The sequence below is a fragment of the Salvelinus namaycush genome, chromosome 8 (assembly GCF_016432855.1).
Source record: "Salvelinus namaycush isolate Seneca chromosome 8, SaNama_1.0, whole genome shotgun sequence".
Taxonomy (NCBI): Eukaryota; Metazoa; Chordata; class Actinopteri; order Salmoniformes; family Salmonidae; genus Salvelinus; species Salvelinus namaycush.
In genome coordinates, this window is record NC_052314.1 from 5,612,986 (window position 1) to 5,639,095 (window position 26,110).

Below are 26,110 nucleotides of genomic sequence, written 5' to 3' on the forward strand. Positions count from 1 at the left end.
TTCAAGAACATCACGTTTGATCCGCTAGTAAAGGTAGTGGTGTTTTATTATCCGCTGGTAAAACTGCGTAGAGGATTATCCATGCATATCATATATCCTTTGTCTTTAATTACAATCGTACAAACAGAGGTTGATAAAGTACTTGTGAAGGATACACATTGGTTAATAATTACAAAGGGTCTCCCGTGCGGTCTAAGGCACTGCATCTCCGTTTTTAAGGCGTCTCTACAGACACCTTGGTTCGAATCCAGGCTGTATCACAACCGGCCGTGATTGGGAGTGCCATAGGGCTTGGCACAATTGGCCCAGCGTCGTCCGGGTTTGGCCGGGGTAGGCCATCATTGTAAAAAATATTTTGTTCTCAACTGACTTGCCTAGTTAAATAAAGGTTAAATGTGAACAATTAAAAAATAATAAAAAAATAAAAAAAATTCATTAAAGAACTGGGCAAAAACTGGATGAATCAACGTTGTTTCCACGTCATCCCCCCCCCAAATCAAAGTGGTGATGTTGAATCAATGTGGAAAACTTCGTGGATTTGCAAAAAAGTCCGTTTGTATTTTTTTCACCTAACTTTGAACCTAAATCCAATGACATGGTGACATTTTGTTGTTGAATTCACAATAGATGATAAATCAACCAAATGTAAATCAAAACTTGTTGAACTGACGTCTGTTGCCCGGTGCCCGGTGGGCTGTAACACGGGTAACAACTGTCACCTATATTAGAATACAGTACTTTTGCATGTTGTTTATTTCAATAACAATTTACATTGTTCTAAAACAAACGTGTGCTTTAGTTTTGTTCCGTAACTGATTTTCTTTCATAATCATATCATAAACTGTAGATGACAAAAGTCTGGTCGGAGTGTGTGTGTGTGTGTGTGTGTGGATGACGATAGTCTGGTTGGCGCGACCACGGCCAATGGTAGTCGTCATGCAGCAGTAGTGTCCTGTATACAATAGTTACACTGTTAGCACACTGAATAAACTGTTTTCTATATCAATGTGCTGTGTGTTGATGTTGGTGTTTTCTCCCTCTCTCTCTGTGGCTAACTGGTTAGTGCAGCTGTCTGAGTGACATCAGATGCTCTTGGGATGTCATTGTTGTTAGTTGGTCCACATGACTAGTCTCTGTTTTGTAAACAGTCACCTCATCCAGCTGATGCCATAGAAAGTGATGTATTTTTCCCTGGGGTTAAACTGTTGTAAAGACGGGTGGTTATTGGAGCCTCCGGGTTAAGAAGAACCGTGGTAATGGTCAGTCAACTAATAATGCATCAGCCTCTAACGTGTTGTATTTGGCGTCTTTTATAGCTGTGAACCTCTTCAGTTCTGAGGGAGGTCCTCTGTTCATTTCAGGACTAGTGTGGACCCAGCAAACACACAACGTTGTCTTAACGTTGTCTCTAAGTTGACTCTCTATAAATGGAGTCTCACAGACACGGAGTGAGTGGCTCTTCTCCAGACTTCAGTAGAATACAACAGGGCTACAACATGCAGCAGCCTAGGCCTGGTCCCAGAGGCAGCCCTCGACCTCACAGCGACAGCAGCAGCATGTTCGGGGTTAGGGTACAAGTCCAGGGGATTGAGGGTCTTCCTTACGTTGTATTGAACGGGGATAGTAGAGCAGCTCTGCCATCTGGTGGCCTGGAGAGCTACAGCAGGAACTGGGACCACCAGGAAGTGTTTGTCAACGCCCACAGTCAGTCTACAGAGTACACCTTCATGGTGAATGATGGGCGATCTTCATTCGGTAGTCCCAATGTGGAGCGATCTTCATTCGGTAGTCCCAATGTGGAGCGGTCTTCATTCGGTAGTCCCAATGTGGAGCGGTCTTCATTCGGTAGTCCCAATGTGGAGCGATCTTCATTCGGTAGTCCCAATGTGGAGCAATCTTCATTCGGTAGTCCCAATGTGGAGCGCAGACTTCCCAACCACCAGAGGGAGTATGCTCGTGGAGGTGCTCTGACTGAGGTTATGGAGTCACAGAGGATTCCGCTGGCGTCCGCTGCATTCATGTTCGACTTCCAGGAGTCACATTTACAGCAGTCACAGAGGACCGTGCCGACATCTAACACGGTGTTGAACTTCCAGAGACACCCAGAGCTGCTGAAACCCTACAACCCAGACAGGAACAGCCTCAGCCCCCTCCTAGTCTCCACCCGAAGACTCTCTGTTCCCCCCACTCAGACAGCCTCTATACCTAGGCCGGGACATCTCACCAGGGATCTCCAGAGTGGGGCAGAGGCCACCCTGATCCAGGCAGCAGGGTCTAGACCAGGAGCAGCCAGGATCCCTCTGCCTGCTGGGGGTGTAGAGAGGGCCCCCACCCCTGTCTCGGCCCCCACCCAGACCCAATGCCCAGGCCCTGCCCCTGTCTCAGCCCCCACCCAGACCCAATGCCCAGGCCCTGACCCTGTCTCAGCCCCCACCCAGACCCAATGCCCAGGCCCTGCCCCTGTCTCAGCCCCCACCCAGACCCAATGCCCAGGCCCTGCCCCTGTCTCAGCCCCAGCGCTCCACCACTCTTCTTTGGCCACCTTACTAAGCCCCCCAAATGAGGTCACCAACATCCCCAGAAGATCCCCAAACTCAGTGGACACAGAGCCCATCTCCTCCATAGGTAGCCTGATCAACCAGTTCGACAGCCCCCAACAGATGGGCCGAGCTGGGCCTAGGAGAGGGAGGATAGCCCCAGAGGACCGGAGGAGGTCACATAGCGTGGACAGCAGACAACAGTGTCACTCATACCCATTGGACCCCTCCAGCCCTGCCTCGGTCATCAGAGTGGCCAGGGGAGAGACTCCATGCGGATCCACCAGTGCCCCAGGGTCACCTAAGGTGAGAGGGGCCAACGGACCCTCCACTGTGATGTTTAATAAACTACAGTGGGAGGAGAAGGAGCCTAGCGGGAGGTCATCCAGAGCAGTGAATGTGCTGTACGGAGTGGAGAAGACCTCCATGACCAGATCCATGTCTCTCAACCACACGGAGGAGGAGGAGAGAGACATTCAGGTAAAGAGATTAGCTTTAGAGGTTTTACTCGGTTTAAACAGTTTTTACTTGATTCCTTCTAGGGAGTTTTTCCTTGCAACTGTGCCTTTGCTACTGTGCTTTTGCTTGCTCTTTGAGGGTTCCGGTCGGGTTACTGTAAAGCATTCTTTTAACTTTTGTGATCGATTGATTAATTGATTGATACACTTTGATATTCTGTTGTGTGTTCACTTAATCAGATCATCACTCCAGATCTTTTGGAAGGTCAGAGGGGTCAGCACGAGGTCTCAATTGAACCACAACCAAATGAAGACACCACCAAAATGATACTGTTCACTTACCTCAATGATGGGTGAGTAACACTGGACTAAATTAACCACTGAGTACTGTCATGATTCTTTTACCTATTTAACCTTTACATGACCTGGAGGTTTTTTGAGGTGTGACATAACTTCCTTGGAAAGATGCCGGCTAGAATGTTTTCAACCAAAGAGGGTTGGGATCAATTCCGATCCCATTCCATTCCAACGAGGAGAATTGGAATTTCAGTTTACTTTTTGAATTGACTGAATTAAAATGGAACTTAATAATGACCCCCGATCCTGATCCCAAGTGACCATTACACATTCCTCATATCCTGCCTCTCATATCCTGCCTTTGAGGATCTGAGGGAGAGAATGTGACATACAGTTGTTAATCTGATAAAGGATTGCTGTTTCAGCTGTGTGTGTGTGTGTGTGTGTGTGTGTGTGTGTGTGTGTGTGTGTGTGTGCTCACACACAAACACACACACGCCAGTTCAGGAATACAGACTACGATGATGAACACCCTTCCAAATAGCCAACAATGGAATATCAGTTTCACCTCCTCACTGTCGTGAGTTATATAAAACTGCCAACATCTGAAATATGTCGATCCTCTGTAGCTCAGTTAGTATAGAATGGAGCTTGCAAGGCCATGATGGTGGGTTTCGATTCCCCGGGGACCCCCCGTATGTAAAACGTATGCACGCATGACTGTAAATCGCTTTGGATTAAAGCGTCAGTGTAAATGGCACATATTAATATCAACGTTTGAAACGTTTTAGTCTGCCGTTATCATTCTCTCAAGGTCTTGAACGAACGTGAGGAAGCCTGGAAATGGAGGCTCTGTCAGGGCTCTGTGTTTGTAGCACAAAGCTAAATCCCTTTAATAAATGAAACACTAGTCACTTTAATAATGCCACTTTAATAATGTTTACATATCTTGCATTCTCATCTCATATGTACATACTGTATTCTATACCATCTATTGCATCTTTGCCTATGCCGCTCTGACATTGCTCATCCATATATTTATATATTATTATTCCATTCCTTTACTTAGATTTGTATGTATTAGGTAGTTGTTGTGGAATTGTTAGATATTGCTGCACTGTCGGGAACTAGAAGCACAAGCATTTCGCTACACTCGCAATAACATCTGCTAACCATGTGTATGTGACCAATAACATCTGCTAACCATGTGTATGTGACCAATAACATCTGCTAACCATGTGTTTGTGACCAATAACATCTGCTAACCATGTGTTTGTGACCAATAACATCTGCTAACCATGTGTTTGTGACCAATAACATCTGCTAACCATGTGTTTGTGACCAATAACATCTGCTAACCATGTGTTTGTGACCAATACAATTTGATTTGAATTGTAGCCTTCATTATCTTACATACAGAATACCTGCAGATTTCCCACACACAGTATCTATATAAGTGGTATGTTGTTCTGTATGCTAGTTATATGACTGGGGTATGTTGTTCTGTATGCTAGTTATATGACTGGGGTATGCTGTTCTGTATGCTAGTTATATGACTGGGGTATGCTGTTCTGTATGCTAGTTATATGACTGGGGTATGCTGTTCTGTATGCTAGTTATATGACTGGGGTATGTTGTTCTGTATGCTAGTTATATGACTGGGGTATGCTGTTCTGTATGCTAGTTATATGACTGGGGTATGCTGTTCTGTATGCTAGTTATATGACTGGGGTATGTTGTTCTGTATGCTAGTTATATGACTGGGGTATGTTGTTCTGTATGCTAGTTATATGACTGGGGTATGCTGTTCTGTATGCTAGTTATATGACTGGGGTATGTTGTTCTGTATGCTAGTTATATGACTGGGGTATGCTAGTTATATGACTGGGGTATGTTGTTCTGTATGCTAGTTATATGACTGGGGTATGTTGTTCTGTATGCTAGTTATATGACTGGGGTATGCTGTTCTGTATGCTAGTTATATGACTGGGGTATGCTGTTCTGTATGCTAGTTATATGACTGGGGTATGCTGTTCTGTATGCTAGTTATATGACTGGGGTATGCTGTTCTGTATGCTAGTTATATGACTGGGGTATGTTGTTCTGTATGCTAGTAATATGACTGGGGTATGCTGTTCTGTATGCTAGTTATATGACTGGGGTATGTTGTTCTGTATGCTAGTAATATGACTGGGGTATGCTGTTCTGTATGCTAGTTATATGACTGGGGTATGCTGTTCTGTATGCTAGTTATATGACTGGGGTATGCTGTTCTGTATGCTAGTTATATGACTGGGGTATGCTGTTCTGTATGCTAGTTATATGACTGGGGTATGTTGTTCTGTATGCTAGTTATATGACTGGGGTATGTCGTTCTGTATGCTAGTTATATGACTGGGGTATGCTGTTCTGTATGCTAGTTATATGACTGGGGTATGTTGTTCTGTATGCTAGTTATATGACTGGGGTATGCTAGTTATATGACTGGGGTATGTTGTTCTGTATGCTAGTTATATGACTGGGGTATGCTGTTCTGTATGCTAGTTATATGACTGGGGTATGCTGTTCTGTATGCTAGTTATATGACTGGGGTATGCTGTTCTGTATGCTAGTTATATGACTGGGGTATGCTTTTCTGTATGCTAGTTATATGACTGGGGTATGTTGTTCTGTATGCTAGTTATATGACTGGGGTATGCTGTTCTGTATGCTAGTTATATGACTGGGGTATGTTGTTCTGTATGCTAGTTATATGACTGGGGTATGCTGTTCTGTATGCTAGTTATATGACTGGGGTATGTTGGTCTGTATGTTAGTTATATGACTGGGGTATGTTGTTCTGTATGCTAGTTATATGACTGGGGTATGCTGTTCTGTATGCTAGTTATATGACTGGGGTATGTTGTTCTGTATGCTAGTTATATGACTGGGGTATGTTGGTCTGTATGTTAGTTATATGACTGGGGTATGTTGGTCTGTATGTTAGTTATATGACTGGGGTATGCTGTTCTGTATGCTAGTTATATGACTGGGGTATGTTGTTCTGTATGCTAGTTATATGACTGGGGTATGCTGGTGTCATTGAACTCCGTGTGTCTGGTTGTTGGTATTCCCTCAGGACTACTGAAAAAACCTCCATCACTGAGACGAAGGTGAACCTGGTATTTGACAGAGTCAACCAACTGAAGTGGAAGACTGCAGAGAACGTGGAGGAGGAGATCAGGGTAAGGTTGGATGACATAGCTCAGATGGATGGCTGTGCTGCCCTAGGGGATCCCCAGCCCAGACATGGTTCAGATGGATGGCTGTGCTGCCCTAGGGGATCCCCAGCCCAGACATAGCTCAGATGGATGGCTGCGATGCCCTAGGGGATCCCCAGCCCAGACATGGTTCAGATGGATGGCTGCGATGCCCTAGGGGATCCCCAGCCCAGACATGGTTCAGATGGATGGCTGCGATGCCCTAGGGGATCCCCAGCCCAGACATGGTTCAGATGGATGGCTGCGATGCCCTAGGGGATCCCCAGCCCAGACGTGGTTCAGATGGATGGCTGCGATGCCCTAGGGGATCCCCAGCCCAGACATGGCTCAGATGGATGGCTGCGCTGCCCTAGGGGATCCCCAGCCCAGACATGGCTCAGATGGATGGCTGCGCTGCCCTAGGGGATCCCCAGCCCAGACATGGTTCAGATGGATGGCTGCGATGCCCTAGGGGATCCCCAGCCAAAACGTTTCAGAACCACTGCTGTAGTATACACAGATGGTTGATACTTCCATATAGAAGCATTACAATCTTACGTGTTATACTAATACATTCATATCTGTGTAAATACCTATGTATTTCCGTGTTGTATTTCAGTGTAAAGAAAAGTAAAGTACTGTGTCTGTCTGTGAGGCGGAAGCAGGTTGGTGATGTGTTGTTGGACCTGTTGTAGGACTATGCTGCTAAGGCCAAGGAGGCCAAGGAACTTCAGAAGACAGGAGCAGAGCTGGAGAGAGAGGTGTCACAGCTGAAGACACAGCTGGAGCATAAGACCATGGTGCAGTACAATACAATATACAGTACACAATATAGTACAATGTACAGTACAATAAGGTGCGATGCGATACAGTACGATACAGTGCAGTAAAATACAGTACCGTACAGTATGATACAATACAGTGCAGTACAGTACAATACAGTACGATACAATACAGAGCAGTACAGTACAATACAGTACAATACAGTGCAGTACGATACAATACAGTGCAGTACAATACGATACAATACAATGCAGTACAGTACGATACAATACAATACAGTACGATATAGTACTTTTAGCAAGAGATTTGTACTTGTTTTCTCCTTATGTGCATGGAGTCCAGCTCGGACACGTTTATTCTCACTAGTACTGATTTTGCAGATGGCGTTATTTTTGTGGTGATCGTTACATGTGGTTATTTTTTACCTACTTTAGTTGAATGAACTGTGTGTCCTGCAGAGTGGTCGGAGTCTGGCGGAGGTGTGTTACAAGGCCCAGACATACATGAAGACCATTCAGGAGGAACTGGACAGGAGACAGGAAGAACTCTCCACGCTACGGGATAGGCTGGCTCAGATGGAGGCGGAGCTTGAGGTCGCCATAGAGGAGTAAGAACATTTCCACAAGTGCATAGGGTTCTAGAAGTCATTTTGGGGATTGTGTTTAGGACCATAATCCACCTTGATGATTATTATTAGTCCCTATCCCCTAAGAACTCCTGTAGCACACCAGTATCTCTACTTACACATCCTCATCTGCACATCTATCACTCCAGTGTTCATTTGCTAAATTGTAATTACTTCGCCACTATTGGCCTATTTATTTCCTTACCTCATTTGAACACACACTGTATACAGATTTTTTTTCTATTGCGTTATTGACTGTATGTTTGTTCATTCCATGTGTAACTCTGTGTTGTTGTTTGTGATCGCACTGCTTTTGCTTAATCTTGGCCAGGTCGCAGTTGTAAATGAGAACTTGTTCTCAACTAGCCTACCTGGTTAAATAAAGGTGAAATAACTAGCCTACCTGGTTAAATAAAGGTGAAATAACTAGCCTACCTGGTTAAATAAAGGTGAAATAACTAGTCTACCTGGTTAAATAAAGGTGAAATAACTAGTCTACCTGGTTAAATAAAGGTGAAATAACTAGTCTACCTGGTTAAATAAAGGTGAAATTAAAAGGATCTGAAAGAATTGAACAGGTGTAAGCATTTCGCTAATTGCCTCACAACGTCTTGACATAGTATGGTTTCTTTGGTGCTCGGTAATATTAAATTCCCTATCGAGTGCAAATAAGATTCTATTTCTATTCTGTTGTATTATTTCTATTGCCAGGCTAGTCCAGGTGAAGACTGAGCGAGAGCAGGGCCACACAGAGATGAAAGACCTTCAGCAGCAGCTGTCTGAGATGCATGATGAGCTGGACCTGGCTAAGAACACAACACAGGCAGACAGCACAGAGAAACAGCTCCTTCTAAAGGTAAACACAGAGAAACAGCTCCTTCTAAAGGTAAACACAGAGAAACAGCTCCTTCTAAAGGTAAACACAGAGAAACCGCTCCTTCTAAAGGTAAGGGGACGAATTGATATTCTTGCTCAAAACATTCAGTTTATTCCAAGTGTATACTTTGAGTTCAGACTATTGTATGTTTTTATAAATCGGGTTACCTGGACTGAGATTAAGTCTAGTTCTGGACAACGACAGACTTTCAGTGAAGATTCTCCCTTGATGATTTGTAATCCAGGTCTTAATCTGGGTCAGGAAACCTCCTTCTACCGTATTATACAAATTGTCTTTAATATGTACCTGTCTATAGTAGGATCTGGCCCAGCCATGTGACACACACAGACGCACATAATAATAATAAATAATAATTGATTATATTTAATATAGTGCTTTTCTACCAACTGAGGTTCTCAAAGCGCTTTACATAGTAGGAGGAAACTCACCTCATCCACCATCAATGTGTAGCACCCACCTCAGTGATGCATGGCGGCCATTTTGGTGCCAGGAACACTCACCACACAACAGCTATCAGGTGGAGAGGTTGGAAAGGTTGAAGCACAGGATTATATCAATTAACTCGGTGTCTGTGTCTAGGACCTGGCCCAGCTGGATTATATCAATTAACTCAGTGTCTAGGACCTGGCCCAGCTGGATTATATCAATTAACTCCGTGTCTGTGTTAGGACCTGGCCCAGCTGGATTATATCAATTAACTCCGTGTCTGTGTCTAGGACCTGGCCCAGCTGGATTATATCAATTAACTCAGTGTGTGTTAGGACCTGGCCCAGCTGGATTATATCAATTAACTCAGTGTGTGTTAGGACCTGGCCCAGCTGGATTATATCAATTAACTCCGTGTCTGTGTTAGGACCTGGCCCAGCTGGATTATATCAATTAACTCCGTGTCTGTGTCTAGGACCTGGCCCAGCTGGATTATATCAATTAACTCCGTGTCTGTGTCTAGGACCTGGCCCAGCTGGATTATATCAATTAACTCAGTGTCTGTGTCTAGGACCTGGCCCAGCTGGATTATATCAATTAACTCAGTGTCTGTGTCTAGGACCTGGCCCAGCTGGATTATATCAATTAATTCAGTGTGTGTTAGGACCTGGCCCAGCTGGATTATATCAATTAACTCAGTGTGTGTTAGGACCTGGCCCAGCTGGATTATATAAATTAACTCAGTGTGTGTTAGGACCTGGCCCAGCTGGATTATATCAATTAACTCCGTGTCTGTGTTAGGACCTGGCCCAGCTGGATTATATCAATTAACTCCGTGTCTGTGTCTAGGACCTGGCCCAGCTGGATTATATCAATTAACTCAGTGTCTGTGTCTAGGACCTGGCCCAGCTGGATTATATCAATTAACTCAGTGTCTAGGACCTGGCCCAGCTGGATTATATCAATTAACTCAGTGTGTGTTAGGACCTGGCCCAGCTGGATTATATCAATTAACTCAGTGTGTGTTAGGACCTGGCCCAGCTGGATTATATAAATTAACTCAGTGTGTGTTAGGACCTGGCCCAGCTGGATTATATCAATTAACTCCGTGTCTGTGTTAGGACCTGGCCCAGCTGGATTATATCAATTAACTCAGTGTCTGTGTCTAGGACCTGGCCCAGCTGGATTATATCAATTAACTCAGTGTCTGTGTCTAGGACCTGGCCCAGCTGGATTATATCAATTAACTCAGTGTGTGTTAGGACCTGGCCCAGCTGGATTATATCAATTAACTCAGTGTGTGTTAGGACCTGGCCCAGCTGGATTATATCAATTAACTCAGTGTGTGTTAGGACCTGGCCCAGCTGGATCGCACACAACACAGGCAGACAGCACAGAGAAACAGCTCCTTCTAAAGGTAAACACAGAGAAACAGCTCCTTCTAAAGGTAAACACAGAGAAACAGCTCCTTCTAAAGGTAAACACAGAGAAACAGCTCCTTCTAAAGGTAAACACAGAGAAACCGCTCCTTCTAAAGGTAAGGGGACGAATTGATATTCTTGCTCAAAACATTCCGTTTATTCCAAGTGTATACTTTGAGTTCAGACTATTGTATGGACCTGGCCCAGCTGGATTATATCAATTAACTCGGTGTCTGTGTTAGGACCTGGCCCAGCTGGATTATATCAATTAACTCCGTGTCTGTGTTAGGACCTGGCCCAGCTGGATTATATCAATTAACTCCGTGTCTGTGTCTAGGACCTGGCCCAGCTGGATTATATCAATTAACTCAGTGTCTGTGTCTAGGACCTGGCCCAGCTGGATTATATCAATTAACTCAGTGTCTGTGTCTAGGACCTGGCCCAGCTGGATTATATCAATTAACTCAGTGTCTGTGTCTAGGACCTGGCCCAGCTGGATTATATCAATTAACTCAGTGTCTGTGTTAGGACCTGGCCCAGCTGGATTATATCAATTAACTCAGTGTCTGTGTCTAGGACCTGGCCCAGCTGGATTATATCAATTAACTCAGTGTCTGTGTTAGGACCTGGCCCAGGTGCGGTTGGACTTCCAGGAGCTCATTCAGGTACAGGAGGAGCAGGAGGTGCTGCTACACTGGAGGGAGAGGGAGCTGACCGCCCTGAAGGGAGCGCTGAACGAGGAGGTGGAGAGTCATGACAAGGAGCTGGGCATTATGAAGGAGGTGCGCGACAAGGAGGTGCAGAAGCTCCGAGAGGAAGTTGAGGAGGTGAAAGAGGTATTGAATTGAGATATGGGACATGCTACTGCTAGTAGAACTAGTGGTCTAAAGTACTTTAGTAAAAATACTTTAAAGTTCTACATAAGTAGTTTTTTGGGGTATCTGTACTTTACTTTACTATTTATATTTCTGCCAACTTTTACTTCACTACATTCCTAAAGAAAATAATGTACTTTTTACTCCGTACATTTTACCTGACACCCAAAAGTACTCGTTTAATTTTGAATGTTTAGTAGGACAGGAAAATGGTCTAATTTACACACTCCTCAAGAGAACATCCCTGGTCATCCCTACTGCCTCTGATCTGGTGGACTCACTAAACACGCATGCTTCGTTTGTAAATGATGTCTGAGTGTTGGAGTGTGACCCTGGCTGTCCGTAAATTGAAAAAAAAACAAGAAAATGGTGCCGTCTGGTTTGCTTAATATAAGGAATTTGAAATGATTTATACTTTTTCTTTTGATACTTAAGTATATTTAAAATTTACTTGACTTTATATTTACTTGACTTTTACTCAAGTAGTATTTTATTGGGTGACTTTCATTTTTCTATTAAGGTATCTTTACTTTTACTTTGAAAACCACCTGAGTAGAACGTGATTGAGTGACTGAGTGTCCCAAGTGGCTATAAATATTTACATTTGTCATATTAGTTGACTTTGAGTTTCAATGTGTTGGCATGCAGAAGGTTGTGAGTTTGATCCTAGGTTTTTTCTACTAATATTCCACCCATCCCCTGTGTATACTACCTCCTCTCTCCCTGCTAGAGTAACACAGTGCTGGGCCAGGACAAGAGGGAGATGGAGGAGGAGAGAGGGGAGGCACGGGGACAGGTGATTCAGCTGATGCAGGAGAGGGAGGAACTGAGGGGACAGGTACTGCAGATGGATGTACTACAGTACCCATAATGCTCTATACTACAGAACCCATAATGCTCTATACTACAGAACCCATAATGATGTACTACAATACCCATAATGCTCTATACTATAGAACCCATGATGTACTTCAATACCCATAATGTTCTATATTACAGAACCCATAATGATGTACTACAATACCTACAAAGCTCTATACTACAGAACCCAAAATGATGTGCTACAATACCCATAATGCTCTGTACAATATATCCAGAAAAACATATCAGGGTCCGTATTCATAAAATATCTCAGAGCAGGAGTACTGATCTAGGATCAGTTGCCTCTTGTCCATTTGATGTGATGGTGTGTCCCGTCTCCTCACTAACCAAGGTGGAGGAGCTGGAAAGCAGGGTGGAGCAGCTTAACCTCGTCATCAAGGACTCCAAAACCCTGCAGAGACAGCTGGTGAAATGCATAGAGCAACTCAAGGTGAGGTAGAGAGAGATAAAGAAAGCACGCAAAATATAGACTGAATGAATTTAGATGTTCTGTGAAAATGCATGGCCAGGTATTGAAGGTATATTTATTACAGATGTGATTCCACAGAGGGAGAAACGGCAGGTTGAGGAGACTCTAGTGGAGGTGAGGGAGAAGGAAGAGGAGATGTCCCAGGCAAACAAAGCCCTTCTCGTACGTCTGGAGAATGTACAGGTGAGTGGATACAAGGACCGTACAGGTCGTACTGTATCTCAGGTGCTGGAGTCAATGGAATATACCGTATTCAGAACTCGCTGGTAAACATCTCCTTAGCACAGAGTACGTCCAACTTCGAAAACATGTTGTTGTGGTAGTTGTTGTTGTGGTAGTTCTGCCACACAATAACACAGTACATTCTCTGTGTATGTGTGTGTGTGTGTGTGTGTGCCCACAGAGCGAGATGACCCAGCTGAACCACCAGCACAGGGAGGTGAAGGAGAGGCTGAAGGAGGAGAGGAGAAGAACAGAGGAGTTGAAGAGGATAAAGAGTGATCTGGACGAGGAGAGGAGACTGCAGAACAGCACTGTGGAGGAACTGCAGAAGGAGGTGAGGCAGGGAGAGAGAGAGAGAGAGGGGCTAGGTCATAGGTCACTGAGAAGAACACTGTGTTTCTATGCGGAGGAGCTGAAGATTTTATCGACCTCCACTTTATTGGTTGCCATCCTAGAGAGCTGCTGGGTTTTTAAATAGTTATAATAGTCATGCATTACCTTGGAGTTGTCACCAGTACAAATGATAGGGGGGTTGTATGAATTTTCTTTAAAACCTGTATCTATCATGGGGGGGAATGTTAAATGAATACCATTCAGTCTGTCTTAATCTTCCATCTCTCTCTCTGCCCTCCCCCTCTTTTTCTCCCCCCCTCTGTCTCTCTCTCTCGCCCCCCCTCCTCCCTCCAGATGAGTACTATAGTAGAGGGCTGTGAGGCGTCCACTGAGAAGCTCCAGCTCCAGGTTGATGAAGTCAGAGAGAAGAGCCACTCCGCGCTGTCTGAGCTCCAACAACAGCTGCAGGAAAAGGGAGTGGAGCTGGAGAAATCCCGACAGACCGCCAGAAAACTGCAGGAAGAGGTGTGGCACACATTTTTCCCCCCTGATGAGTCACCAATGGATGGATCATATTCTCTGATATGATCTCTGATTATACTCTGTCTCTCGCTCGCTCGCTCTCTATTCAATTCAACTTTCTCTCGGTCCCTCTCTCTTTTGCTCTCTCTCGGTCTCTCTCTTTCTGTCTCTCACGCTTCAGAGATAAGGAGGTGAGGAGTGATTCTAGAGATAAATCTGTCTCTTTCTCTCGGTCTCTCTTTCTGTCTCTCACGCTCTCTCTCTGTCTTTTTCTCCCGGTCTCTCTTTTTCTGTCTCTCACGCTCTCTCTCGGTCTCTTTCTCTCTTTCTGTCTCTTTCTCACGCTCTCTCTGTCTCTCTCTTTCTGTCTCTCACGCTTCAGAGATAAGGAGCTGAGCAGTCATTCTAGAGCTAAAAGGTTTATCAGGAGAGGAGACTGTGAAGTAAAGTTCAGCTGTAAACATGTTGAGATGAAGGATATCCAAGACACTTTACCTGATGTTGATGTTCAACATGTTCTGTGTGTGTGTGTAATCTATGTTGTGTGTTATTGTGTGTGTGTGATGTTCTGTGTGTGTGTGTGTGTGTGTGTGTGTGTGATGTTCTATGTCGTGTGTGTGTGGTGATCTATGTCGTGTGTTACATTCTGTGTGTGTTATTGTGTGTGTGTGATGTTCTATGTCGTGTGTTAAGATCTGTGTGCGTGGGTGATGTGCTATGTTCTATGTCGTGTGTTATGTTATGGTGTGTGATGATCTATGTTGTGTGTGTGTGTGTGTGTGTTGTTCTATGTCCCTGAACCTGTCTCTGACTGGGTTTGAACCAGAGTTGTCTACCTATGTTCTGTGTGTGTGTGTGTGTTCAATATGTTCTGTGTGTTGTATGGTGTGTGTGTGTGTGTGTGTGTGTGTGTTCAATATGTTCTGTGTGTATGTAATATAATGTGTGTGTGTGTTCAATATGTTCTGTGTGTTTATAATATGATGTGTGTGTGTGTGTGTTCAATATGTTCTGTGTGTTATAATATGATGTGTGTGTTCAGCTGCTTCCCCTGGAGCAGGGTCTGGAGCGGGGTCGTAGAGAGTGGGAGGAGGCCCAGCAGAGAGGCAGACAGCTGGAGAGGAAGGTGGAGGAGCTGGAGGAGAGGAACGCACACGCCCACGAGGACCACGCCCGACAGGTCAAACTCATGGAGGTAATGTTTCTGTGGAGGTAATGTTACTGTGTGTGTGTGTGTGTGTGTGGGAGAGGAACACACACACACCCAGGAGAACCACTCCCGACAGGTCCATGTCATGGAGGTACTGACTGACTGACTGAACTCAAAACACATCCGTGAGGCACCCATGTACTGCAGGACATACACCCCTGTACTGCAGGACACACTGTTGGACATAGACCCCTGTACTGCAGGACACACTGTTGGACATAGGCCCCTGTACTGCAGGACACACTGTTGGACATAGACCCCTGTACTGCAGGACACACTGTTGGACATAGGCCCCTGTACTGCAGGACACACTGTTGGACATAGACCCCTGTACTGCAGGACACACTGTTGGACATAGGCCCCTGTACTGCAGGACACACTGTTGGACATAGACCCCTGTACTGCAGGACACACTGTTGGACATAGACCCCTGTACTGCAGGACACACTGTTGGACATAGACCCCTGTACTGCAGGACACACTGTTGGACATAGGCCCCTGTACTGCAGGACACACTGTTGGACATAGGCCCCTGCACTGCAGGACACACTGTTGGACATAGACCCCTGTACTGCAGGACACACTGTTGGACATAGGCCCCTGTACTGCAGGACACACTGTTGGACATAGACCCCTGTACTGCAGGACACACTGTTGGACATAGACCCCTGTACTGCAGGACACACTGTTGGACATAGACCCCTGTACTGCAGGACACACTGTTGGACATAGACCCCTGTACTGCAGGACACACTGTTGGACATAGACCCCTGTACTGCAGGACACACTGTTGGACATAGACCCCTGTACTGCAGGACACACTGTTGGACATAGGCCCCTGTACTGCAGGACACACTGTTGGACATAGACCCCTGTACTGCAGGACACACTGTTGGACATAGACCCCTGTACTGCAGGACACTCTGTTGGACATAGACCCCTGTACTGCAGGACACACTGTTGGACATAGACCCCTGTACTGCAGGACACACTGTTGGACATAGACCCCTGTACTGCAGGACACACTGTTGGACATAGACCCCTGTACTGCAGGACACACTGTTGGACATAGACCCCTGTACTGCAGGACATACTGTTGGACATAGACCCCTGTACTGCAGGACACTCTGTTGGACATAGACCCCTGTACTGCAGGACACACTGTTGGACATAGGCCCCTGTACTGCAGGACACACTGTTGGACATAGGCCCCTGTACTGCAGGACACACTGTTGGACATAGGCCCCTGTACTGCAGGACACACTGTTGGACATAGACCCCTGTACTGCAGGACACACTGTTGGACATAGACCCCTGCACTGCAGGACACACTGTTGGACATAGGCCCCTGCACTGCAAGACATACTGTTGGACATAGGCCCCTGCACTGCAAGACATACTGTTGGACATAGACCCCTGTACTGCAGGACACACTGTTGGACATAGACCCCTGTACTGCAGGACACACTGTTGGACATAGACCCCTGTACTGCAGGACACTCTGTTGGACATAGACCCCTGTACTGCAGGACACACTGTTGGACATAGGCCCCTGTACTGCAGGACACACTGTTGGACATAGACCCCTGTACTGCAGGACACACTGTTGGACATAGACCCCTGTACTGCAGGACACACTGTTGGACATAGGCCCCTGTACTGCAGGACACACTGTTGGACATAGACCCCTGCACTGCAGGACACACTGTTGGACATAGGCCCCTGCACTGCAAGACATACTGTTGGACATAGGCCCCTGCACTGCAAGACATACTGTTGGACATAGACCCCTGTACTGCAGGACACACTGTTGGACATAGACCCCTGCACTGCAGGACACACTGTTGGACATAGGCCCCTGTACTGCAAGACATACTGTTGGACATAGGCCCCTGTACTGCAGGACACACTGTTGGACATAGACCCCTGTACTGCAGGACACACTGTTGGACATAGACCCCTGTACTGCAGGACACACTGTTGGACATAGGCCCCTGTACTGCAGGACACACTGTTGGACATAGACCCCTGTACTGCAGGACACACTGTTGGACATAGACCCCTGCACTGCAGGACACACTGTTGGACATAGGCCCCTGCACTGCAAGACACACTGTTGGACATAGGCCCCTGTACTGCAGGACACACTGTTGGACATAGACCCCTGTACTGCAGGACACACTGTTGGACATAGACCCCTGCACTGCAGGACACACTGTTGGACATAGACCCCTGTACTGCAGGACACACTGTTGGACATAGACCCCTGCACTGCAGGACACACTGTTGGACATAGGCCCCTGTACTGCAAGACATACTGTTGGACATAGGCCCCTGTACTGCAGGACACACTGTTGGACATAGACCCCTGTATTGCAGGACACACTGTTGGACATAGACCCCTGTACTGCAGGACACACTGTTGGACATAGACCCCTGTACTGCAGGACACACTGTTGGACATAGACCCCTGTACTGCAGGACACACTGTTGGACATAGACCCCTGTACTGCAGGACACACTGTTGGACATAGACCCCTGTACTGCAGGACACACTGTTGGACATAGACCCCTGTACTGCAGGACACACTGTTGGACATAGACCCCTGTACTGCAGGACACACTGTTGGACATAGACCCCTGTACTGCAGGACACACTGTTGGACATAGACCCCTGTACTGCAGGACACACTGTTGGACATAGACCCCTGTACTGCAGGACACACTGTTGGACATAGACCCCTGTACTGCAGGACACACTGTTGGACATAGACCCCTGTACTGCAGGACACACTGTTGGACATAGACCCCTGTACTGCAGGACACACTGTTGGACATAGACCCCTGTACTGCAGGACACACTGTTGGACATAGACCCCTGTACTGCAGGACACTCTGTTGGACATAGACCCCTGTACTGCAGGACACACTGTTGGACATAGACCCCTGTACTGCAGGACACACTGTTGGACATAGACCCCTGTACTGCAGGACACACTGTTGGACATAGACCCCTGTACTGCAGGACACACTGTTGGACATAGACCCCTGTACTGCAGGACACACTGTTGGACATAGACCCCTGTACTGCAGGACACACTGTTGGACATAGACCCCTGTACTGCAGGACACACTGTTGGACATAGGCCCCTGTACTGCAGGACACACTGTTGGACATAGACCCCTGTACTGCAGGACACACTGTTGGACATAGACCCCTGTACTGCAGGACACACTGTTGGACATAGACCCCTGTACTGCAGGACACACTGTTGGACATAGACCCCTGTACTGCAGGACACTCTGTTGGACATAGACCCCTGTACTGCAGGACACACTGTTGGACATAGGCCCCTGTACTGCAGGACACACTGTTGGACATAGACCCCTGTACTGCAGGACACACTGTTGGACATAGACCCCTGTACTGCAGGACACACTGTTGGACATAGACCCCTGTACTGCAGGACACACTGTTGGACATAGGCCCCTGTACTGCAGGACACACTGTTGGACATAGACCCCTGTACTGCAGGACACACTGTTGGACATAGACCCCTGTACTGCAGGACACACTGTTGGACATAGACCCCTGTACTGCAGGACACACTGTTGGACATAGACCCCTGTACTGTAGGACACACTGTTGGACATAGACCCCTGTACTGCAGGACACACTGTTGGACATAGACCCCTGTACTGCAGGACACACTGTTGGACATAGACCCCTGTACTGCAGGACACACTGTTGGACATAGACCCCTGCACTGCAGGACACACTGTTGGACATAGGCCCCTGTACTGCAAGACATACTGTTGGACATAGGCCCCTGTACTGCAGGACACACTGTTGGACATAGACCCCTGTACTGCAGGACACACTGTTGGACATAGACCCCTGTACTGCAGGACACACTGTTGGACATAGACCCCTGTACTGCAGGACACACTGTTGGACATAGACCCCTGCACTGCAGGACACACTGTTGGACATAGGCCCCTGTACTGCAGGACACACTGTTGGACATAGACCCCTGTACTGCAGGACACACTGTTGGACATAGACCCCTGCACTGCAGGACACACTGTTGGACATAGACCCCTGTACTGCAGGACACACTGTTGGACATAGACCCCTGTACTGCAGGACACACTGTTGGACATAGACCCCTGTACTGCAGGACACACTGTTGGACATAGACCCCTGTACTGCAGGACACACTGTTGGACATAGACCCCTGTACTGCAGGACACACTGTTGGACATAGACCCCTGTACTGCAGGACACACTGTTGGACATAGACCCCTGTACTGCAGGACACACTGTTGGACATAGACCCCTGTACTGCAGGACACACTGTTGGACATAGGCCCCTGTACTGCAGGACACACTGTTGGACATAGACCCCTGTACTGCAGGACACACTGTTGGACATAGACCCCTGTACTGCAGGACACACTGTTGGACATAGGCCCCTGTACTGCAGGACACACTGTTGGACATAGACCCCTGTACTGCAGGACACACTGTTGGACATAGACCCCTGTACTGCAGGACACACTGTTGGACATAGACCCCTGTACTGCAGGACACACTGTTGGACATAGGCCCCTGTACTGCAGGACACACTGTTGGACATAGACCCCTGTACTGCAGGACACACTGTTGGACATAGACCCCTGTACTGCAGGACACACTGTTGGACATAGGCCCCTGTACTGCAGGACACACTGTTGGACATAGACCCCTGTACTGCAGGACACACTGTTGGACATAGGCCCCTGTACTGCAGGACACACTGTTGGACATAGGCCCCTGTACTGCAGGACACACTGTTGGACATAGACCCCTGTACTGCAGGACACACTGTTGGACATAGACCCCTGTACTGCAGGACACACTGTTGGACATAGACCCCTGCACTGCAGGACACACTGTTGGACATAGACCCCTGTACTGCAGGACACACTGTTGGACATAGACCCCTGTACTGCAGGACACACTGTTGGACATAGGCCCCTGTACTGCAGGACACACTGTTGGACATAGACCCCTGTACTGCAGGACACACTGTTGGACATAGGCCCCTGTACTGCAGGACACACTGTTGGACATAGGCCCCTGTACTGCAGGACACACTGTTGGACATAGACCCCTGTACTGCAGGACACACTGTTGGACATAGACCCCTGTACTGCAGGACACTCTGTTGGACATAGACCCCTGTACTGCAGGACACACTGTTGGACATAGGCCCCTGTACTGCAGGACACACTGTTGGACATAGACCCCTGTACTGCAGGACACACTGTTGGACATAGACCCCTGTACTGCAGGACACACTGTTGGACATAGACCCCTGCACTGCAGGACACACTGTTGGACATAGACCCCTGTACTGCAGGACACACTGTTGGACATAGACCCCTGTACTGCAGGACACACTGTTGGACATAGGCCCCTGTACTGCAGGACACACTGTTGGACATAGACCCCTGTACTGCAGGACACACTGTTGGACATAGGCCCCTGTACTGCAGGACACACTGTTGGACATAGGCCCCTGTACTGCAGGACACACTGTTGGACATAGACCCCTGTACTGCAGGACACACTGTTGGACATAGACCCCTGTACTGCAGGACACTCTGTTGGACATAGACCCCTGTACTGCAGGACACACTGTTGGACATAGACCCCTGTACTGCAGGACACACTGTTGGACATAGACCCCTGTACTGCAGGACACACTGTTGGACATAGGCCCCTGTACTGCAAGACACACTGTTGGACATAGACCCCTGTACTGCAGGACACACTGTTGGACATAGACCCCTGTACTGCAGGACACACTGTTGGACATAGGCCCCTGTACTGCAGGACACACTGTTGGACATAGACCCCTGTACTGCAGGACACACTGTTGGACATAGACCCCTGTACTGCAGGACACACTGTTGGACATAGGCCCCTGTACTGCAGGACACACTGTTGGACATAGACCCCTGTACTGCAGGACACACTGTTGGACATAGACCCCTGTACTGCAGGACACTCTGTTGGACATAGACCCCTGTACTGCAGGACACACTGTTGGACATAGACCCCTGTACTGCAGGACACACTGTTGGACATAGACCCCTGTTAATTTCTTTCTCTCTTCCCTTCAGATTGTGTTAGAAGCGTCCCAGTCTGTTTTTGTATGATATGTCTCCTTTGTGTTGTTTACCTGCTGCCTCTATTTATACCTGTAGACTGACATGGAGTGGAAAAGAGCAGCGCTGGCTAATTCTCGCTGGAAAATTAACTGTTAACTGATGGCAAAACATTGAGTTCACTGTTGACTCACCATTGTTTGATACTGAAAGGTCAAAGGTCCTGTTTTCACTTGTAACAGAACAACAGTCAGAGTTGATGGACCAGTCTGTACAAATATAACTAATGTCTTAATAGTTGTAAAGCTATGGGGTCCTGTTTTTAATGACGTGCAGCTTCATAAAGCCTTCATAAACACGACATAAATGTGTTACAAATCATCTATAACTATTTGCCATGCTTTATAAAGGGTTCATAAATGTGGCTTAATGGTGTGACATAACCCACTATGTCACGTATGGCATAATCCTGTGCTTTTATTAAGGGTGACATAAGCACTGCTTAATAAAGGCTTAATAAATCATAAATTGAGGCTTCACAAAGCATTTATAACCATGCATCTTGGTAGAGCGTTGCAGCGCCAGGATATTGGATTCGATTCCCAGGATCACCCATACGTTAAAATGTATTCACGCATGACTGGAAGTCTCTTTTGGATAAAAGCGTCTGCTAAATTCTATATATTATATTTCACTAAAACATTTCTAGGATGGCCCAACCTCTTTCCCTCCTGGGTGCATAGTCAATATTGGACCTGACCTCAACTTCCCCCAAAATGCTTTGCTACAGGATGACTTACACAGTCACGCACAGTAAAAAACATTGGTAGGGCTTTTTTTAAATCTATAAGCCAATATGTATTCTGTATACAGTGATTCGCATTGGGGGCATTTATTTGACCATGGTACATGTTTTAAAACCCAATTTTTTTAAATTCAAAAGTCACTTAAATATGAATCAATGTTAATGTTATTTTTCATATCACGAATGGTTATTGACATTTTTCTATTATTACTTGGGGGACTCGCTCTTTATGATCTATGCATAGTCACTTTACCCCTACCTACATGTACACATGACCTCCATTACCTCGACTAACCTGTACGGCCGCACATTGACTCGGTACCGGTACCGACTGTATATAGCCACGTTATTGTTTATTTTATTGTTACTTTTTTTCTACTTTAGTTTATTTACTAAATATTTTCTTAACTGCATTGTTGGTTACGGGCTTGTTGGTAAGCATTTCACGGTAAGGCGCACGTGACAAATAACATTTAATTTATTTAGAACATTTCCAAAATTCCGGAATTACTTTTTTTGTATTGCTGATCATGTGATCAGTTTGCAAATCAAATGCCCACTTGTGCTGCCACTGGACAGCAAAAAAAAACAAGTAAGTTAACTTTTTTATTTATTGTAATTTTAAATGAGTTTGTAGTAGTTCAGTGTTAGATTACATACTGTAGCTACCTCCAATTGTAATTTCAAATAATTATGGTGACCTTCACAGCAATTTGGTAGCTAACCAAAGTTTAGCTAGCTAGCAGGCTAAGCTAAATACAAATCCGCCTAGATACAGCCATGTCTCATATTCACATCATGAGATTTGTAAATGAAAGAGGAATATAATAATACGAATTGAATCGAGTTTCCCCATCCCTCCATTTAGAGTTTCTGGCGCCCCACAGACCTTATGCAGATGGTGTGACAAAGACATTTCCTAACAGACCTGCTAACTTTCTTTGTTGTTACTTTTAAGGTTGGAATCAGCCTACAGTACTTCCAGCAGGCTGATGGGCAAGAACCATTGGTCCACCAGCTCAGGGACAAGCTACACTATTCAGCCCTGTGTAATGTTCAATGTAATTACATTGCTGGATTTCATGTACTTGTATTTTTTTTATTTTTAAATATACAAATAAAAGCAAATGTGTCATTTAAACATGTCTATAATGTTTCTTTGTTTTAGTTGTTAGTGATGAGGTGAGGTGAGCTGGAGGTGAGGTGAGGTGAGCTGGAGGTGAGGTGAGCTGGAGGTGAGGTGAGCTGGTGGTGAGGTGAGCTGGTGGTGAGGTGAGCTGGTGGTGAGGTGAGCTGGAGGTGAGGTGAGCTGGTGGTGAGGTGAGCTGGTGGTGAGAGGGGTGAGCTGGAGGGGAGAGGGGTGAGCTGGAGGGGAGAGGGGTGAGCTGGAGGGGAGAGGGGTGAGCTGGAGGGGAGAGGGGTGAGCTGGAGGGGTGAGTTGGAGGGGAGAGGGGTGAGCTGGAGGGGAGAGGGGTGAGCTGAGCTAGAGGGGAGGGGGGTGAGGTGAGCTAGAGGGGAGAGGGGTGAGCTGAGCTGGAGGGGAGAGGGGTGAGCTGAGCTGGAGGGGAGAGGGGTGAGCTGAGCTGGAGGGGAGAGGGGTGAGCTGAGCTGGAGGGGAGGGGAGAGGAGAGGTGAGCTGGTGGTGAGGTGAGCTGGAGGGGAGAGGGGTGAGCTGGGGGGGAGAGGGGTGAGCTGGAGGGGAGAGGGGTGAGCTGGAGGGGAGAGGGGTGAGCTGGAGGGGAGAGGGGTGAGCTGAGCTAGAGGGGTGAGCTGAGCTAGAGGGGTGAGCTGAGCTAGAGGGGTGAGCTGAGCTAGAGGGGTGAGCTGAGCTAGAGGGATGAGCTGAGCTAGAGGGGAGAGGGGTGAGCTGAGCTGGAGGGGTGAGCTGAGCTGGAGGGGTGAGGGGTGAGCTGAGCTGGAGGGGAGAGGGGTGAGCTGAGCTGGAGGGGAGAGGGGTGAGCTGAGCTGGAGGGGAGAGGGGGGAGCTGAGCTGGAGGGGAGAGGGGTGAGCTGAGCTGGAGGGGAGAGGGGTGAGCTGAGCTGGAGGGGAGGGGAGGGGAGAGGTGAGGTGAGCTGGAGGGGAGGGGAGAGGAGAGGTGAGGTGAGCTGGAGGGGAGGGGAGAGGAGAGGTGAGCTGGAGGGGAGGGAGAGGAGAGGAGAGGAGAGGAGAGGAGAGGAGAGGAGAGGAGAGGAGAGGAGAGGAGAGGAGAGGTGAGGTGAGGTGAGGTGGAGGGGAGGGGGTGAGGAAACCTAACCCTAACTAATGAATGACAAATTTGATGTGTTAGTCCACCAGACCGTTTGGGCCGGAAGTGTCTGGGAACGAGATTAGGTGTAATGTGACTAACATGACATCACTTTAGAGCGTATGACATCACTTTAGAGCGTATGACATCACTTTAGATCGTATGACATCACTTTAGAGCGTATGCCATCCTTCAGCACAACATGCTACCCTTTATAAAGCACACGTTTATAGCATATTCGACATAGTGGGTTATAAACTTATGTCACATTTGACATTGGTGATTATGTCACACAGTTACGCAACAAATAATGAACCCTTTAAAGCATGAAGTACGGTTATAGATGCTTTGTAACACATTTATGTAGTGCTTATGAAGCCTTTATAAGCTGAAAGTCATTTAAATGCGGGATGGTCCTAATACATAAAGGCACCTACACAAGGACTTCATAACACATTCATAACCCTTAAATAACACATCCATAAGCACTACATAAGTATTGCATGTCTCTTTCCCAGGGTGAGGTGAGCCACCTGGAATGTGATCTGAGTGAGGAGAGGAACAGTGCAGATCTCCTGATGGACAGAGTGGACCATGGGAAACAACAGGCCAGTACACACACACACACACACACACACACAGGGCCCTCCTCCACCAATGGCAGACAGCCAAGCATACAATGTAGACTGGGTCATAGAATCATGCTAGATGACTCAGACTTTACATTAACACATTTAGGTCTGAATGCTCACGTTTCCTGCTCTGCCTTTAGTTGCTGGCTAAGGAAGTTAAGAGATAAAAAAAAAAAAATTGGGCAGTTTTGTTCTCAAGTTTACTGAGTTTGTATACAGTATGTTTGTGAAATGCTGACACAGCTGTGTGTGTGTGTGTGTGTGTGTTTGTTGGTGAAGTAGGCCATGGGAGCAGATCGGTTCAGACTAATTGACACAACTCTGTTTTGGTTTCCCCGAAAAGACAAAGAAGAGCTAACTATTCTGAGCAATGATGTCACCTATTATTTATTCTCCCTTTACTGGCGAGTTGGAGAGAGCGGTCTCTCACTGGCAGTAGAGGAGACAGTGTTTGGGTCCTGTCTCACTGGCAGTAGAGGAGACAGTCTTTGGGTCCTGTCTGACTGGCAGTAGAGGAGACAGTGTTTGGGTCCTGTCTCACTGGCAGTAGAAGAGACCGTGTTTGGGTCCTGTCTCACTGGCAGTAGAGGAGACAGTGTTTGGGTCCTGTCTGACTGGCAGTAGAGGATACAGCCTTTGGGTCGCAGTAGAGGAGACAGTGTTTGGGTCCTGTCTGACTGGCAGTAGAGGAGACAGCCTTTGGGTCCTGTCTGACTGGCAGTAGAGGAGACAGTGTTTGGGTCCTGTCTGACTGGCAGTAGAGGATACAGCCTTTGGGTCCTGTCTGACTGGCAGTAGAGGATACAGTGTTTGGGTCCTGTCTCACTGGCAGTAGAGGAGAGTGTTTGGGTCCTGTCTGACTGGCAGTAGAGGATACAGTGTTTGGGTCCTGTCTGACTGGCAGTAGAGGATACAGCCTTTGGGTCCTGTCTGACTGGCAGTAGAGGATACAGCCTTTGGGTCCTGTCTGACTGGCAGTAGAGGATACAGCCTTTGGGTCCTGTCTGACTGGCAGTAGAGGATACAGCCTTTGGGTCCTGTCTGACTGGCAGTAGAGGATACAGCCTTTGGGTC

General features: G+C 47.1%; 1 protein-coding gene across 1 annotated transcript; it reads left to right on the forward strand.

Annotated features, from left to right (window-relative positions):
* Positions 1-1,427: 1,427 nt before the first annotated feature.
* Positions 1,428-25,187, forward strand: LOC120051669 (cingulin-like protein 1). The gene is made up of 15 exons (XM_038998561.1): positions 1,428-3,017; positions 3,236-3,348; positions 6,411-6,516; positions 7,227-7,331; positions 7,773-7,921; positions 8,651-8,795; positions 11,308-11,520; positions 12,290-12,397; positions 12,773-12,871; positions 12,989-13,093; positions 13,314-13,466; positions 13,820-13,990; positions 15,030-15,182; positions 24,923-25,016; positions 25,177-25,187. The coding sequence occupies exons 1-15, from the start codon at positions 1,428-1,430 to the stop codon at positions 25,185-25,187; spliced, it is 3,315 nt and encodes a 1,104-aa protein (XP_038854489.1).
* The last annotated feature ends 923 nt before the right edge of the window (positions 25,188-26,110 follow it).

Excerpts from the sequence above, each read along its gene's own strand:
- LOC120051669 (XM_038998561.1), top strand. The coding sequence starts at position 1,428 with ATGGAGTCTCACAGACACGGAGTGAGTGGCTCTTCTCCAGACTTCAGT. Across the intron at positions 3,018-3,235 it reads AGGAGGAGAGAGACATTCAG|ATCATCACTCCAGATCTTTT; the intron begins GTAAAGAGATTA and ends TCACTTAATCAG. Across the intron at positions 12,398-12,772 it reads GGGAGGAACTGAGGGGACAG|GTGGAGGAGCTGGAAAGCAG; the intron begins GTACTGCAGATG and ends TCACTAACCAAG.